The following is an 18,866-nucleotide window of genomic DNA, read 5'->3' as shown; positions in this document are numbered from 1 at the left end:
ACAAACTCATGCGAGTATATTGTTTGAAAAGCATGGCCTCTAAAATCCTAGGAAAGAGATAATGGCTAAAAAATATATGTTAAAATCTAAGAATTCTTCTAGAATTTTTATCTGAAAACAAAAATTTGGGAAGTTCGATTTGTGTTCAGACTTTTATTTTTTACCTTGATTCTCACATGATTATTTTCTCCCTTAGAAAACAGCAGTTTTGTTGGCATATGAAACTCCAGTTTCCTCAGAGTCAAGCTGTGTACATAGAAAAAAGGTATAGTATCAACCACCGTCTATTAAGACCGTACTTGTCTGCTAAATTTTAAAAAAAAGTTGTAAACTTAAATGTGATATCAATGACTATATATTAGTAGTAGAATGGATAACTGAGTTGTGCTGTAGTGATAGAATGAAATGCTAAACTACATATAGCAATATGGATGAATCTTAGCAATAATGTTGAGTGAGAAAAGCATGTTAAGGAAGAGTGCATGGAGTATAACTCTATAATATGAAAAAAATTAGTTTTAGGGAATACCTACGGAGGTGGTAGAACTTTAAGGCAAATGATTAGCACAGAAATCATGATGATGTTTACTTCAGCACAGGAAGCAGTCATCAAGGAGAGAGATGCAAGGAGAAGTAAGAGAGCTGAAAACTATTTCTTGAGCTGGGTGGTTACGTAGGAAGTGAAAAATGACCCAAGATGCTGCTATGCAAAGAGATTACTACTATTAGTAATGTGTGTCAGCCACAAAATACATTATTTTAGACATGTGCATATGTATACCCATAATTGGAATTAATTTGTATAAACGGTTTTTTATGCTTTTTCCATATTATGAACATTTTTAGGTGTCATTTAAAAGTTTTAATGGCTGTATACTATTTGATATATTGGATTATGAAAATTTTAAGCTGCTTTTTAAGTAATATACTTAACATATATCCATATTATATATAAACCCTCTCTTTGTCATTGTCATATAGATTTTAGTGAAAAAACTTTATTTGAAGGTGCATACCAGACTAGAGAGAGGGAAAGGACTTAAATTTTACAGATAGGGCTATATCGGTACATATGAATATGTATAGATCATGCAGGAAGGTTACTAACTCAAAACAATGTCTTAATTTTGTTTCTACAGCTTTATGGTATCAAATACGGTACATACATATAGGAAAGTGGGGAAACCTAAAATGCTTTGTTTCCAGGAAAAGTAATATCAAGTTTTTAACCTGGTCTTATGATTTAGAAAGAATAAATGTAACCATACACTGAAATTAGTATCAGCTGAAACCTTTTTTCAGATTTTGTATTTTTGCAACTTTCAAATGTACTTCACCCTGATTTCTTTCTTTTCATCTCCGAGCACAGGTGTGTGTTCAAAGGGGCTTCGTATTTTTATAATTAATTTATAGGGAACTTCCCAACATAATGTTTTTTTAGGACTTTGTTAAGTGTGTCCAAGAAGTCTTTTGGGGTTATTATTCTAAGTAATTTTTGCGTAACAAGCCATTATATTTTGCCAAGATAGATTTAGTGATTCTAAGTTCACACCTTTAGTAGAAAATTATTAAAAAAATTTTTTTTTTCTTTGTTGGGAAGAGTACCAGATGATAAAACTATTAACGAAATTTTAAGACCATACATTGACCCAGAAAAGTCTGATCCTGTAATTCGTCAAAGGTATGTTTTTAAAATCTTGTCACTTTCTGAAATTATTTAAAATGTTGAGGTATTTGTTATGTGCATATTTATTATGGAAAGTCTTGTCTTTATTAGAATGTGATATGTCACTGCCATTTACATTTTGTACCATTTCCTTGACTTTTACTCAAGGCTTTGTCAGTCAGAGATGATGCTTTTGGATAGTAATTAACAGTAGTTTCTACTTACTCTGCTGTGTTCCAGATACTCTTTGAAGCAGATAATAATAAATGTATTAATTCATTTAATCCTCACAGTAGCCTATTAAAATAGATTACTGGTATTACACCCATTTCACAGAAGGGGAAACTAAGCCATAAAGAATTTAAGTGATTTCCTATAGCTAATAAGTAGGGAAGCTGGGATGCAAAAACCAGCAGTCTAGAGTGTCTACACTCTTAACCCTGAAACTAAAATGCCTTTCAAGTTGAACCAAAAACTGAAATTTAGGAGTTTCCAAGTAACTGTTACAGACAGGAAATCCTGTTCCAGCCAAGTCTTCATAAAACTAAGATATACTCTGTCTCCTGTCCAGAAATACAGCATGGACAAAAATAATTAACATAGCACAGTGGAAAGAGTCAGTAACGAATGTCTAGGTTAGAATAGCTGGCTCTTTTCCTTATGCGCTGTGTGATCAGGAGTAAGTTACTTTGGGGCCTTAGTTTTTTCCATTAATAATATGAGATAGATAAGCTACTAGATAGGGTTGTTATGAAGCTGAAAAAAAATAGCATATATAAAGTTTCTAGTACAGGGCCTAGCACACAGTAAGCAGTTCTTTAGAAAACAGAACTGTTATTAGAGTATAAATTATTAGTGTTCCTGGGCAGGAACCCAGTTGACTTTCTTCTTACCAGATGGTACCTGCTTGGGATATGAATGCTTGATTTGGTTCCAGAGTAGCCTGGTGTTTAAAATTTATACTGAGTAGATTCTAAAATGTCTGATTTAGTTTTAGTTAAATCTTAATCATCTACTTTTGATAAAAGGTAGTACACAGACTGAATCAGATCCATGTCACGTATCGGAGTCTTGGGGCATGTATAATAGTTGAGATTCATCCTAATTACTGATAATCCAGTTGTTACCATTGGTCATATATTTGGCAATAAAACAAAATACCTGCCACTAAATTGCATACATTAAAAAAAATTAAATAGCAAGATTAATTTACCAAAATATATGTATTTTTAATTTAACTTAATTGTACAGGGAGAAGAGAGGTAATCTTAAAAAATTCAGATCCTTGGTTAGAAAATTTCTTTAACCCTTATTTACGCTTATATACATAAATTTTAAGTATTGTTAGCTTCTCATAAATGTTCTTCCATGGATATTATTTTAAAGTATATTAAAAATCAATTTTGTTTTTTCATTGTGACATTTTTATTTCAGGTTGAAAGCCTACATTCGCGCTCAGACTGGGGTCCAAATTTTAATGAAGGTTGAAAATATGCAACAAAATTTATTAAGGTAAAATTACTTCCCTCCCCATTTCTTTAAATATTTTATAATTCTGCAATATAATTAAGTAACTTGATTAGCTTAAGTAGTTAGCTATACTAATTATCTGGCTATAAATAAAGCCTAGGCTTTTAAAAATATTACTTACAAATTAAAATTTTACAGTAATCACCCTTATCGAATAAATTTAGTTGAAAAATCGCCCTGGTTGGAATACTTAAAAATAACATCATGTACAACTAACAGATTTCTAAGGTGCATTTTAAGTTATTTGAATAAATATTCTCTGCAACAGAGTTCCAGTTGTTCAGAGTTCCAGTGTTCAAGTTGTTTCTGGAAATACAAAAATTCTTGTGACCAACTGATCATTGCATAATATTGTAGTGGGAAGAATGCTGCAGACAAATGTGAAGGGAGTCAGGTTTTGACAAACCGGATGATTTAATAAAGTTCTCAGCATCTCTGGGCTGCTGCTTCTTTAATGGAATGAAGTAGACTACACCAAATGATCTCTGAGAGTCCCTGCAGAGTCTGCTGAAGTGCCAGTTGTGTGTTAGCCTACTGAGTTACAAAATACTGACCTTTTAAAACTTCTGATGCTTTTCCCCTGTTCTTTTTGTTTTGTGTGTGTATTTTATTGATTATGCTTTTACAGTTGTCCCAATTTCTTTTCCCTTTGTTCCCTTCCACCCAGCAACCCCCGCTCTCTCCAGCAATCCTTACCCCCTAAGTTCATGTCTGTGGTTCATGCATGTAAGTTCTTTGACTTTACCCTTCCCTGAACTATTTCCCCCGTTCTTAATTGCTTAATTAATGAAGCTACTAGATCTGGTTGGTCATGTCTGCAAATTAATTTGCTGGTATGGCTTAGAGGTTTGAGAGTCCAAGCTGTGAAAGCAGAGCTGCCTTTGAATCCCAGTTCTGCCTGCTACCAATCATGTTAGCAAGGAAATTATATAACCTCACTTGCCTTAGTTCTCTCATGTCTAACATGGGGATGATAATAATAATTGTAAAATCGTCATGAGAGATTAAGTTAACTCATTTTGCACATGGTAAGTGCATGCTTTTATAACTACTGTTACTACTACTATTACTACTACTATAGATAAATGGATTCTTAAGAAAAGTCTACACATAAGATTATAAGATTTTATAGTTAAGAATGGATCTAAACACAAAATCTAGACTGCTTCTCTTACCAACATATCTCAAATACTCCTAGCTTTATGTCACTGTTCATGGTTCATTAATGAAAAATTCAAGTTTTCTATCACATAGTCCTTTCCCTGACTCATTAATTAGTTCAGTATGTTTACTTGAAGTTCATTTTTTAACTTCGCCTCTTCCCCTAAGAGATTTAGGGTCCAAAATAAGAGAATAATAGAAAGTTCTGTGGTTTCTGCAAAGATAGTTATCCAGAGTTTCAATATCCACGTTAACCAAAATCACTTATTTCTGAAATTGGTAATCACTTATGTTTAGCAAAATCCTAAGGTGAATACCATGTAACTCATGTTTAAACAAAATAATTTGCATTGCTTCCTTAGAATTGACCTGTGGTCAAGATTTTTTTTTTTCTTCTTTTATTATTTATGTTTCCACTTCCAAATTCAGTTCCTTTCTTAATTTGCACCATATTTTATTTAGTTAGTTCATGTAAATGTTACTCATTTTCATACCATGGTGCTACTTGATGAGTATATTATGGCTTCAGTCTCATAAGCTGGCTAAGAGAACATTGTCTGATGGTTTTTATGAAAAGTGAAATTGCTTTTGGATAGTTGTCCCATCTCAACTTCTGTAGGCCATGGAACTAACATGTTTTCCCAGTCTTCTCCTGACAGCTGGTAATACGTCCAACCATTCTAGTACTTTAGCACCATTCTGAGCATTTGCCAGCTCCTTGTCATAGACTGCTGGTGTGGGGACAATGTATAAACGGCTCCAGAAGGAATGGAAGGGAGACAGTATAAGTGCTCTCCATCTCAGTTCAGGAAATTCTTATTCTTAAATACAATGGGAGAATAAAACTGATTGCCTCATCATTTCCTTCATGTGTGCTTTTCTGACCTTGAATAATTACAAATAGTAGCCACTGGCTACTGTTTTAATGGCTGAATGGGATTATTTATTTTATTTTTTAAGTTAATAAGTATGTATTTGAAATACCAGATTGCTTTTATAGAATTAAATATGAATATTTATTTTTGGCATCAACTTAATCACATTCACCTTATTTACCTAATCACTCAGATAATTGAACTTCTTTACCAAAGTTAAGGAAAGTAACCTGTATCATTCTGCTACAACTGCTAAGAACAAAAGGTTTTTTTCGGGGGTGGGGGGTGTTTGTTTTAGTTTTGTTTGTTTTATTTCTGTTTTTTCTCTTCATTAACCTGAAAGGGAAGGTTTGTTATATTTCCATTTTAAGGCAAGGCAAATTGGACTGTGGCCAATAAAGAAATGTGCCAGCTCACTAAACCGGTTAAACTTGAGTCTTTGGCAAAGTGTTCTCCAAAATTGTGTGTGGTAAAGGATAAATGCAGGATACTGAGTATTTAAAGTTTATACTGTAGGACAGACTGCTTGGGCCCAGATAGCATTCTTTTTTAACTTGGAAATATGTGTTATAAATTCATGAAGAGGAGAAGGGGATGGAGATCTTAACTTGTCCTATTAGACCAAGGTTTTCTAGGAGCATGGCAGAAATACATGGCATGACCCGGGGCAGTGGTTGGGAAAACCATTTCTTGCAGTTGCGTAAGAAGAAGTCAGAGTACATGAAGGCCAGAACACGAAGGTGCTAGTAGATTTGTATGGTTTATTTTAACATAGTCAAAAGAGGATAAACCTGAACCAAGAAAAAGATCAAAGAAATGCACTGAAATGAAAGCCAGATGACTCAACTTCTCTGTGCTTCATTTTCCTTAGGTCCTTTACTTTCTTTTATTTTGTGACTTCCCTTCTTTAGGAACCCAGCAGGGACCAAAATTGGGCCTTGGATTAATCTTTATCCCCAAAGAAGAGGAAATAATAGGTTAATAAAATAAAAGATGAATGGTCTTAACTTGAAGGAACACCTAGAGTAGGCTCTTTTGATAGTAAACTGAGCCAGAATGAGTAACATGAGAAGTACTTTTACTTTACATTATTTATATAGAAACCTTTCCTTCAGATTTCCCCATTTGAGTTGTTTACTTGAACACAATGTGACATAGGTCTTCGTCAATGAAGAGTAAGCAGATGGTTACATCCTAGGTCTAGAGATTTTTGACATTAAAATTGCCACTGTATTTAATTTTGAGTAGTGAAGACATTACTTCAAGGCAACAATAATGTCAGAAGCTCTTACTGAGGTAGCTTTTATCGTGAGGTGGACCTACGTTGGGGTAAGGTACATCCTTACATTTCCAATTAAGTCAGCCTCAAGGTACAGTTATCCTAATTTCTACAAAACTTCCCTGTATTATAAGTATTTTCCAATCATGAATAATGAAATTAGATATTATGGGGATACATTTAGAAATAGTTTATTTTATTTTTAATTAGGTATTTTTAAACCATAATGTTCTCCAGATGATTCATTCATAGGTAGGCTTGGATGAGCATTTATGTTTGATTGTATACTTAATTATAGTAATACCATTAAAGGTAAGTACATTCAGAGAACATCTAAGTAAGATTATTATAGGTTATAAAATATGAGGTTTCTAGTTGAAGATAAGCATGCAAAATAGGAAGCTTTTATTTCCCAAGAAATGTTTAGAAGGCAAAAACAAGTAGTTCCCTTGTGGTGGTTTGATTTTTTTTTTTTTAAGTATATTTTATTCATTATGCTATTACAGTTGTCCCTTTTTTTCCCCTGTTGCCCCCTATGCCCAGTACTCCCCTTCCTTCCAGCAGTGCGCCCCCCCCCCCCTTAGTTCCTGTCCATGGGTCATGCATTTAAGTTCTTTGGCTTCTCCTGTACTATTCTTAATCTCCCTCTGTCTATTTTGTACCTACCAATTATACTTTTTAATCTCTGTACCTTTTCCCCCATTCTTCCCCTTCCCCCTCCCAGCTGTTAACCCTCCAAATGATCTCCATATCTATGGTTCTGTTCCTGTTCTAGTTGTTTGCTTAGTTTCTTTTTGTTTTTCAGATTCAGTTGTTGATAGTTGTGTGTTTGTTGTCATTTTACTGTTCATAGTTTTGATCTTCTCCTTTTTTTTCAAATAAGCCCCTTTAACATTTTATGTAATAATGGCTTAGTGGTGATGAATTCCTTTAGCTTTACCTTGTCTGGGAAGCCCTTTATCTGCCCTTCCATTCTAAATAATAGCTCTGCTGGGTAGAATAATCTTAGTTGTAGGTCCTTGGTTTTCATCACTTTGAATACTTCTTACCAGCCCTTTCTTGCCTGAAAAGTTTCTTTTGTGAAATCAGCTGATAGGCTTATGGGAACTCCTTTGTAGGTAACTCTCTTCTCTTCTCTTCTCTTCTCTTGCTACTTTTAAGATTCTCTCTTTATCTTGAATCTTTGGCATTTTAATTATGATGTGTCTTGATGTGATCCTCTTTGGGTCTCACTTGTTTGGGACTCTCTGTGCTTCCTGGACTTGCATGTCTATTTCCTTCTCCAGATTAGGGAAGTTTTCTTCCATTATTTTTTCAAATAAGTTTTCAATTTCTTGTTCTTCCTCTTCTGGCATCCGTATGATTCAGATGTTGGCAGTTTTGGAGATGTCACTTCTTATACTCTCTTGGTTTTTTTACATTTTTATTTCTTCATTCTGTTCTGGTTGAATGTCTGTTGCTTCCTTATGTTCCAAATCGTTGATTTGAACCCCAGCTTCCTTCACTTCACTGTTGGTTCCCTTGGATTTTTCTTTATTTCACTTAGTGTAGCCTTCCTTTCTTCCCTTTTGCTTTTGCCATACAATGAGTTCTCTGAGCATTTTTATCAACAGTGTTTTGAACTCTGCATCTGATAAGTTGGCTATCTCCATTTCTCTTCGTTCTTTCTCTGGGGTTTTGTTTTGTTCTTTCATTTGGGCTATATTTCTTTGTCTTCCCAACTCGGCAGCCTCCCTGTGTTTGTTTCTGTGTATTAGGTAAAGCTGCTTCCACTCCCTGTCTTAACATACCTGTTAAGTTGTTAGGGGCGGAGTTTTAGACATTTGCCAGGGCAGGGCAACTCTCTTCACTGCTTTGTGGCTCTATGGGGGGCGGAGGGACCAGAGAGGGGACAGTGCTGCTGTCTGGCTTCTGGATGCTTGTCAGGCACTCACCTCTTTTCCAGTCACTTCCCCTACTTCCCGTGTGCAACTGGTGTCCTTCTAGCTGCTGCCTGGTGCTGAATCCTAGAGTGGGTGGGTTTGCATATGTTCTAGGACCCTGTGGGCCCTTTAAACAGACTTGCCTGAGAAACCGGCAATTTCTTCCACTGCCTCAGTCCCCACTGGTTTTTATAGCCAGCAGTTGTAAGGTTTTATCTTCTCAGCACTGAATCCCTGGGCTGCAGAGTCTGTCCTGGGGCTGGGATCCTTCACTCCCAAGGTGTCGCCCAGCTCCCCGTCTCCGCCCCTCCTACCCATCTGGATGAATGTGGCTTCTTTAAATACTTGGTTGTTGGACTTCATACAGTTTCATTTTATGGCGGTTCTGGGTGTTTTTTATTTTGAGGTTAGTTGTGATTCTTCTTGTGGTTGTGCAAGGAGGCAAAGTGTGTCTGCCTAGGCAAAGCCCTTGTGGTTGTTTGATTTTAAATGAATGATTTAGACTGTTTCAGTCATTTCAGAGTGAACTCTTTTTACCAAATACTTGATGTTTCCAATTTCTACTAGTTGTTTTTTCCATTTTTTGAGGGTTTATAACAATTGTTTCATAATATACCTGATCAACTAGAGCAGTCTTAAATGTTCCTGAGGAGTTAGCTTTGCCATACACAACTTTTATTGTTAGATTTAAGCTATCATGAACACACATCTAACCCTAAGAAATTTGCCATTGATCTATTTGGGGGTTTTCTTTCCAGAATACCCAGGATTTAAATTTGTGTCTTCTTATAAAAGTGAATATGGCTTCTTAAGTAAAATAATTTATTCATTCAGCATACACTTAGTGAAGTATCCACTATGGTGCAGGTCCTGTCCTAGACATTAGGGTGATATCAGTAAGGAAAACCATTCTTGCTTTTGTGGCACGTACATTCCCAGTGGAGGAGAATTCATATAAGGTGCTTGTGTCAGCAAGACCACACACTTGCTTCTTGTCACATCATTTCTTGCCAGCATTCTAATCTCAGAATGTAAATGAATGGTATGGAAGCAGAAAAGCCTGTATTGGCAATGCCAGGCACTGTCAGAGGCAGCCATTGCACTGCTGCTCCCTAAGTTAGTATTGACTGATGTCTTCATAATACCCCCAGCTTTGCTACTGTCCATGCAAGTATAAGTTTCCACATCTGTTAAATTTTAGATCTCTGTTTTACTTTGACTTATTAATGGAATCATTTATTTTTATAAAGAATTTCAGATACATTTTCTACTGTCATATTTACTTTCCTACTTTGTTATTTATATAAAATACTGGTTGTGATAAGGGCGTGATGTAAGCTTTTCTGGGATGATTTTTTTTCCCCAAAATTTATGTAGAAACTATTAATTAAGCACATTTAATTTTCCATGCATATAAATAAAAATTGGAGTTTATATCAGAATGAATAGGCTGCATACAGTTCTGTTGCAGGAAAAATAGACATGGATCCGTTTTCTGGACAGGTTTAGGGCATTTTGAGTTTCAAGTAGAAGCAGCATCATTTTCAGAAACATTTTCAAAAAGAATGGCCTTTTCAAACGAATACTTTATTATTAGGATTCCTTCAGAGTGAAATTATATCATTCCAGTAAGAAATAGTAATATTATTTTTCAGTATGTATAATCTATGGAGAAGTAGGCCTTATTTTTAAAAGTTCCAGAATAGACTTGGTAGACCCCAAGTCTCACCATTACAAGCACTAAATTTATTAAATTGCTACTTTTCAAACCTAATCCAAATTGTGCAATGTTCGAAATACCCTTCTTGCTTTTATTCAAAAACCTAAATCAAAGTAGATTCTCTATAAAGTCTAAATAATGCTATAAATTTGATACAGGCCTTGGAAAGTTACCAAGCCTCTGTTTTTCTATCTGAAAATGGGGATGAAGACAGAAATGCTTTTGCATTGTTGTGAAGATTACTTTGAGATAATGTCTGTCAGCTGCTTAGCAGAGTGCTTGGCACATAGCAAATCACTCTCAGTAAATATGCATTACTCGTGTATTATGAAGTACAACATTCAGGTCAACATCTTGCTGAATTGACTCTGAATGTAAGTTTTTATTGTTGCTTTAAACTTTAGAGATTACTTCCTTAGTAAAAGGAGGCAATGTGTTTTTTTTTTAAGTTTCATATGGCTGGCAGTTGACTATATTATGTATCATTTTTAAAAATAACTTTTTCAGCCAAATCATTTCTTAGATTTCTGGGACGTACTCTTAAATTCAATATTAGCTATACAGTACTTCAAACAGACCACTCACCACTAACCACAAGGAAGCAGGGGCCAAATGTTACTTTTCATTTATTTCGACATAAATGGGATATTAGAAAAATATGAAGTTTCAGGAGCTTATTTTTTTATATTTATGATATTGTCAACTGTTGTTTCTGTACAAATGACTCCTAAATCTAGATATATTTTCAACCTTTCTCCCAAGCTCCAAATCCTGTTTTGCAGCTTTCTTCACTTACATATCTCATTAAATCTTTTTATTTTATTTCATTTTATTTTACATTGGTTTTTCATGGATGTGAAGAAGTTTTGTTTTGTTTTGTTTTTGTTCGTTTGTTTTAGGATTTTATTCACTTTCAGAGAGAAGGAAAAGGAGGGAGAAAACATCGAGGTGCGAGAGAAACATCAGTTGGTTGCCTCTCACACGCCCCCAGCCAGGGACCTGGCCTGCAACCCAGGCACATGCCCTGACTGGGAATTGAACCAGTAACCTTTTGGTTCACAGGCCAACACTCAGTCCACTGAGCGACACCAGCCAGGACATCTCATTAAATCTTAAGTTCATCCATATCTATTTCTCTGTGTTTTGTGTTGTTTTGTTTTTAATGAGGATTAAACGGGCTGGTTATGTTCCTGGCATCTAGTGAACAATCAACAAATGTTGATTCTCTTTCCTTGTTACTGACATTGCCATTCTTCTAGTGAGGCATAAGACCTTAGAGTCATCTTGCACTTTTCACTTAGCACCTTGCCTTACATGTTCCCCTCCACAATGAGCATTCTTTATGTTCCCTCCTCTTCATTCTTCTGAGCAGTCTGTTGTTTGCCAGTGTCTACAGTAGAGTCTGTCCTTTTTCCCCAACTGGATATAAGTTTTTATCCTTCGAGCCTCAAAAAATGTTGTGTACTGCAATCTTATATTTTATCCCAATAAAATATCTTCCATATGATGATAAATTCCTTTTTACCTTCATCTTTATAAAATATTTACTGCAGTGCTGTGTTAGTGACTTTCCCATAGTAGGAATTCAGGTAGTATACTGATTCACTTAAATAAAGTGTGCCTGCTATGCGCTAGGTGTTAATAACACTTTAATACTCTAAAGCACGGTTTGGACAACTTTTTCTATAAATGGCAAGAATGTAATTATTTTTTACTTTGTGGGTCATGCAGTCCCAGTGTCGACTCTGCCCTTGTATTATAGCACATAAACAGCTATAGACAATACATAAATGAAAGTGTATGACTAAGTTCTAGTAAGAGTTTATTTACGGAAAGAGTGGGCTGGATTTGGCCTACTGACCATAATTTGCCATTCCCTGCTCTAGAGGATTTTCTTATTGGTCATTTATGGCTTTATATCATTTAACCAGTTGGGGCTTCAACCCTCAATATGTAAAAAGAGAGAGAAAGAAATATTGTAATAACTGCCCAGTTTATTTTAAAGTTCTTTCAGAAAAAAGTAGTACCTGCTCAGAGGACAAGCTCTTTGATATATGAACTTGACCTAAAGTATCGGGAGGTTAAGATTGAACAAGTCTGTATTTTTTTCTTTAGTCAGTTAATATTCATGGAGCCCCTTCCATTTGCCAGCACAGTGCTAAGCCCTAAAAGCTCACAGTCTAGAAGAGGAGATATGTATGAACTTAATATATAAGGTACAACAGGTATCCAAAGGAAGGTGTGGACACTCCAGACCTGTTTTTTAACAAAAACATACACCAGTTGCCTTCACTCTAATTCCAAAAATTGACATGTAAAGCCAAGAGTTTAGAGTTTAAACCCAAGCTAAATTAAAGCATTCTCTAGATTTTGATTTCATGAACATCACAGTAGATTATTACTCTTCTTAAGAAGACTATCCTATTGTACTTACACAGATTCTCACCACACTAGTTGTAGTTAATAATTTTGGAGCACTTCTCTTTTTTTTGAAAAGCAACCAGCAGAAGTATGAGCTATTTCTCTTGGATGATTTTATTTCCATGCAGGGAGGATTTTATTTTTCAGACCAAGGTTGCTTTACTTTCTTTGGATTTTTAACATAATATATTTAAAAATAATTTATAGTGAAGTTAAGAGGAAAGATACTTTTTCCTGTGCCTTTTTAGAGAAATTAATTTTGCCTGTGTACAAGTTACAAGTCTCAAGTGACATGCACCTGATCTCTTTTTGGCTTTTACTAATACCCACCCACCAGCAAAGACCCTCTTCTACCCTAGAGCAGAGCTGACCTCCCCAGTTCATGTTTCTTCATCAGATCTGACTTCCTAGATTCAAGACACCACCCCTCAGTCCTAGTTGCTTGTAAGATCCTGGTCTCTTGCCTGCCTCACCTCATAGTCCTGCCAGGTCCCTTTTTGCTTTCCACCCAGCCCATAGGCCCACTGGCCAATTATTCTCCCTTACTATAGCATCTCCCCAACTGGTCATTTAACCTGAGTTTCTTCTGTCTCAGGACAGCGCGTCTCAGATTTCAGTGCCCATCATAATCATCTAGTTGTTGAAAATGTAAATTTCCAGCTCACCTTCAGAGGATGTGGTTTAGTCATTCTTATGTAGGACCTGAAAGGCTGCAATATTCACAGTTCTGCCTCCTAGGGAACTCTGATAGAAGTCTCCCTGGGGACCACACTTTGAGAAACAATGGCCAGGATGGTAAAGTCCTTGAGGACCTTTTTAGATCCCATTCACTGTCTAACATGTTTTCTATGTAGTTAGTATTTGGTAAATGTTTATTCAGTTGAATTGTTGAAGTTGTATAAAGAAATATGTCATTTGATACTAGGACAGATTTTTTTAAATCAGATTTTTACATCCTAAAAATAACAGTCTGCAACCTTTGCCTAACTGAACCAGTATAGGAAATTAAATTATATTGTTTCAGGCCCACAGAGAATGATTGAAAAATATACTTTGAAGGTATTCTAAATAGGAAAGTTATAATATGTAATATTAAAAGGATTTTTAAAATGTCCTGACATTAGAAAACTAAGGGTTTTGAAAATTAAGATTATTTTGATAATCATGGTACAGAATTAAATACATATCAGAGAACATTAAAGGAATACCAGAATTTTTAGTATTAACTACTCTCAGATGCCCTTTCTTATGTAAATAGCCAAAGGTCATTTTTGCCTTTTTTTTTTTTAAGATTTTATTTATTTGGTTTTAAAGAAATGGGGAGAGAGAGAGAGAGGCAGAGAAACCAACATCAGTTGGTTGCCTCTTGCACGCCTCCAGCCAGGGACCTGGCCTGCAACCCAGCAAGGTGCCCTGACTGGGAATCAAACCAGCAACCTTTAGGTTCATAGGCCAGTGCCCAATCCACTGAGCCACATCAGCCAGGGCCATTTTTGGCTTTTAGTTAGACCCCTTGAAAACAACTGATAAAGGAAGGGTTAGTGAATAATAACAGTGTGCTCTCTAGATGGGATTACTTAAACTTCCTCATGTTTTCCTTTTGGAATTTGATTCTATTAATAATACTGCAGAGATAAGTGGGGAAATGTAAAAATCAATAGTAAATAACCTTGTGTGTAGTAAAACATGCTGTCATTGGGGCTCACCCATCACATTCACAGATACATTTCCAATAAAATTTTACTTTAGGAAAACAGTATGGATATTCTTCAAAAAATTGAACTACTGTACAACCCAGCAATTCCACTTCTGTGTATTTTTCCAAAGAAAACAAAAACACTAATTCAAAAAGATATATGCACCCCTATGTTTATTGCAGCATTATTGACAATATAGCCAAGATATAGAAGCAACCTAGGTGTCCATTGATAAATGGATAAAGAAGTGTGTGTGTGTGTGTGTGTGTGTGTGTGTGTGTGTGTGTGTATTAGTCAGAAAAAAAAATGAAACCTTGCAATTTGTGACAACAGGATGGACCTAGAGGATACTAATGAAATAAGCTAGCCAGATAAAGGTAAATACTGTATGATTTCACCTATATGTGGTATCTGAAAAACGAACAAACAAAACAAAACAAATAGTCATAAATATAGGAAACAAACTGATGGTCTATATTTGAGATAAGAACATCATTATGTAAATTGTAGACTTATAATCTGCTAAGAATTTGGCCATCAAATCCCTTTGGACCTGTTCTTCAGTAAATGTATCCACTCTACTTAATGTTGCATAATAAAGTAACCAACTATATATATACTCTTCAGGTGGAATAATGGCATGAAATTTCTAGATGATTCAGATACTTCATTTTAGCCAAAGAGCATCAAGCTCCTTTCCAATAAGACTTCTCACTATAATTTATTATAACTACCAAAACTGTGTGTGTGTGTTCCTGTATCCACTGTCTACTTGGTCTTCTTGACACCTAGCTTATTCTGACTCTACCTTGTATACAGGATGGGGCAAAAGTAGGTTTACAGTTTTTTATATGGAAAATAATACAGTAATTAATAAAAATAATAGAAGAATTCACTTTCACAGACTCACAACTGTAAACCTACTTTTGCTCCACCTGTATATACTTATTTCCTAGAAAACCTTCATCTTATCACCTCTAGTGAATACCTAATACTTCCCCTTTGTTTTCCCAGTGCTTAGAACACTGTTTGATACATGTTGAGTGAGGAGTAAGCAAACAGGCAAATAGTTGGGTAAAGGAACTCAGATCTGCTTAACAGTCCCAACTCTGCATCTCCTTCAGTGACTCTGAATAGGATACCTAACTTCTCAAAGCTTCAGTGCCCTCACCTGGAAGACGGAAACATCTAGAGTAGTTCTTGCTAACTCTAAAATAATTCTGTGATGTAGTTAACTCATGAACTATTTGACTAACTCTTTTAAGCAAAAGCTTCTCTGAGGGATGTAATCATATTTTGAAAGTGACACTTCCTAATAAAGATCAAGGATGTAAGAGTGCACTGATCAGAACTTTGCATTCATTTTAGCACTAGAGAAGACATGTTTTGTTAACAAGAGTAAGGCTAATTAAAATTCCCTATGTTAATTAGAAAAAACTATAGAGAAAGGAATTTTAAGAACCAAGTGAGGGGGGTGCTAGGATTAGTAAATGAAGTTCATAGATATTGAAGGCACTGTGCAGCTTCAAAGAACATTTGGAGGTAGACAAGGAAAAAAGAGAGAATGCTTACTGAGTATTTACTTAGCTTTATGTTTCTGTTATGAAACTTGTCTTAATGAAAGTGTGGTAGTTGTTTATTTGACTAGCACCCCCAATAAACTGGAATTTATTCCTATGAACTACCATTACCTCACAGACTACCTATACATGGTAGACCCAAATAAATATTTGAGGAACTAATTGATGAATAAATGCCAGGCAATGTGTTTACAGCATTTTTACATGCATTAATTCTAATGAAGTACGTTCTGTATCTCTACAAGATGGGCATCTTCGGCTCTAAGAAATTGGCTTACTCAAATCAAGTTACAGTTACAGAGTCAGGCTTTGCACTCAGGTCTGTTTGTCTACAAAGTTTATGCTTTTCCTACTAAGTAGTTTCATTATAAATCATGAACATTATTCCTTATAAGTATGTCATTTCCCTGCTAGAGGTACTAAATTACCTTTAGGGTATAAAGTCTTATTACTGATACTAGTTTGGCAATTTACACTTTAGAAACGTTTAATGTTGACAGGCTAGCTGATGAATAGTTATTCTTTCCATCATTATACTGATAAGGATAACTAAGTATCCTTGAGGAGTCACAGCTCATAAGGACCAGGGATAAGATTGGAACCCAGGCCTTATGGGTTTAAAAGTAATTGAGCTTACCAGTGAGGATAAGAAAGACTGAAGAAGCAGCCCCTACAGCAAGTAAGAGCTTTATAAGGCCCCCCTTAAGGCATGTTTTAAAATGTATAGCTGGTCACTATTTTACTGCATCCTAAAATTTTCATACAATATTATGGATAGACTAGGATCCTTTACCAGTGTAGTTCTGAACCTCTGAGCATTCTGAATGGAGACATATACCTGCAGTAACCAACTCATAACTGGCGTCCCGTGTCAAGCAAGTCCTTGTCTACATGCATACATTAAACTCCCAAAACAAAGTGCAGCAAACCACTAATTCAATTACTGTATTTTTTTTAAGTATGAAAACTAAAAGATAAGAAAAAATTTGTTTTGACTGTATTTGTTTCTAATGTGACTTGAACAGTATGAATTGCAAAAAATTGTCACACAGTATTATTTGGAGAAATTTTAAATATTACATTTTCCTTCTAAGCAGGAAAGTTAAAACTGTTTGTTCCTGTGCTTAGTTTGGTTTTATATATTTTATTTGGGGTTATGTATCCTTTTTTCTCCTATTCTGGGTTCTTCATTAACAATGTGGTTTTTTCGTTTGGGTTTTGAAAGCCATTTTGTTTACTTATTCCCTTTCTACTCTTAAAATAAGTTCAGTTCTTTTAAGTTTGTGTTATTTTAGAGGAAATTGATAAGTGTTAATCTAAAATATTTAGTTTATAATTAATTCAGGAACCTTAATGAGTTCACTTATGCAAGAATGAACCATACTTTAAAAACCTTTAGATTAGCGTTAATTTTTTTAAACAGCCAAAGGTTCAACTTTTTACATTTAGAATCAGTTAGTGCACTTTTAACCCAGAAACCTATATTGAGAATTATATACAACTATTGAGAATATAGGCTAAGTGCTACCTTTGGCAAATACAGATATCAAAACGTGTAGAATTTTAGAGCTGGAAGGATGTTGGCATTCACCTCATCCAGTGACCTTATTTTACTGTGGAAAAAAATCTGTAACCTAGGGGCTGCTATTATAATGTCAAAGTTAGAAAATATTCTAATTTAGTTTCAGTATTTTTAGGGAATCAAAGGGGAAATGATCTCTAAGGGGTATCAGTGATCAAATGGAAAATAAAGTGGCCTGTGACTATTTTTTCTTTTAATTTTGTCTCTTTTTTAAAAAAATTCTAATTTGCTAACAAATTGCAGAGAGAAAAATTCAGGAGCATGGCCAGTTTCTTTGAAAGTTAGTGACAGAGCCAAATTAAAAGCATACCCTTGAGTATGGAGACAACTTTTATTTATATAATGTCAATCACTGTAACACCTGTTTGGCCTACTGAGCCACACTGCACTGCAAATGCACCTGTGAAGCTGCCCTGGAGCAGAGTCAGCTTGCAATCCTGTAAGGGAGAGCAAGAGAAATAACGAGAGGAAGTGTCTGAGAGGGTAGAAGAAAAGACAAATGTTGGTGGCTTAATTCTTCCAAACCTAAGTATGTCTTATGGTAGCAGAGCCATTCTACTAATGGGAACAGCAGAGTTTTTGAAAATTTCAGAAAGATAAGCTGTCTCTTAGGATTCAGTGACTTAATGGCCTGTTTTAGGCAGTGCCAAGCTGGACTACACAATTTCCTTCAAGATAATAGAAACAAATATTCAAAGTACTTTTAGCCCCTTAGAAGTAAATGTGATATAAAATAATGGTTTGAAGGTTGTACTGAAAGTTGCAAGGCTACATTTAAAGTGTAAAATGCCTAAAATGACAAATATATATTTCAGTGCTTATATAATAAGTACCATTCTTGGTTACTGAAGAAGTTCAATGACTTTGTCCTAAGCTAAAGTTTCTATAATGTGCTGTTCCTGTAGTTAAATACAAATGTAAAACAGTGTTCATGGCTTAAGTCATTGAGTTTCAATCTTTTCATCTCATGGTGCACATAATAAACTACTAAAATTCTGCAGCACGCCAAAAAATATATTGCCAATATGACCCCAAAAAATAGGTACAATTTTGACTCATTCACACTGGATGGCTACTGTGTTGGCTGTTGTCATTTTTTTATTTGACAACCTAAGGGGAAAGAGTTCAGTGTCCCTAACTAAATATTCAGGTATTGCTTGTTTTAAAAATTTTCATCGCACACCAGTTGAAAATCACTGTAGTAGACTAAGAGTAACCCCTAGTAGTAGAAAAATCAAAGAAAGTCAGAGTTTCTGCTGAAAGATTATCTAGTGAAGTCAGACCTCTTTAGTGAACAGACGGGAAAGCTGAGGCCTAGAAGCTTACTGACACAATAGCAATATTGCCGATATTAGCAGTTTGCATCATTTTAGAGAAACACTAAATAAAGTTCATTACTTCTAATCAAAACCACACAACATACCAGATTTACT

The 18,866-nt window shown here is 35.2% G+C and overlaps 1 protein-coding gene across 2 annotated transcripts in view; it reads left to right on the top strand.

The window, feature by feature from the left end:
* ZNHIT6 (zinc finger HIT-type containing 6) overlaps positions 1–18,866 on the top strand; it is a 62,081-nt gene that overhangs the window by 32,994 nt on the left and 10,221 nt on the right. For both annotated transcript variants that reach the window (XM_090271708.1, XM_090271707.1), the window contains exons 6-8: positions 197–265; positions 1,601–1,681; positions 3,101–3,178. In XM_090271708.1, coding sequence (XP_090127834.1) covers positions 197–265; positions 1,601–1,681; positions 3,101–3,178 — 228 coding nt within the window. The remainder of the gene's footprint in view (positions 1–196; positions 266–1,600; positions 1,682–3,100; positions 3,179–18,866) is intronic.

Source organism: Furipterus horrens, unplaced genomic scaffold (assembly GCF_987537825.1).
Source record: "Furipterus horrens unplaced genomic scaffold, mFurHor1.1.pri manual_scaffold_3, whole genome shotgun sequence".
In the NCBI taxonomy this organism is placed as follows: Eukaryota; Metazoa; Chordata; class Mammalia; order Chiroptera; family Furipteridae; genus Furipterus; species Furipterus horrens.
This window is presented reverse-complemented; position numbering and strand designations above follow the sequence as displayed.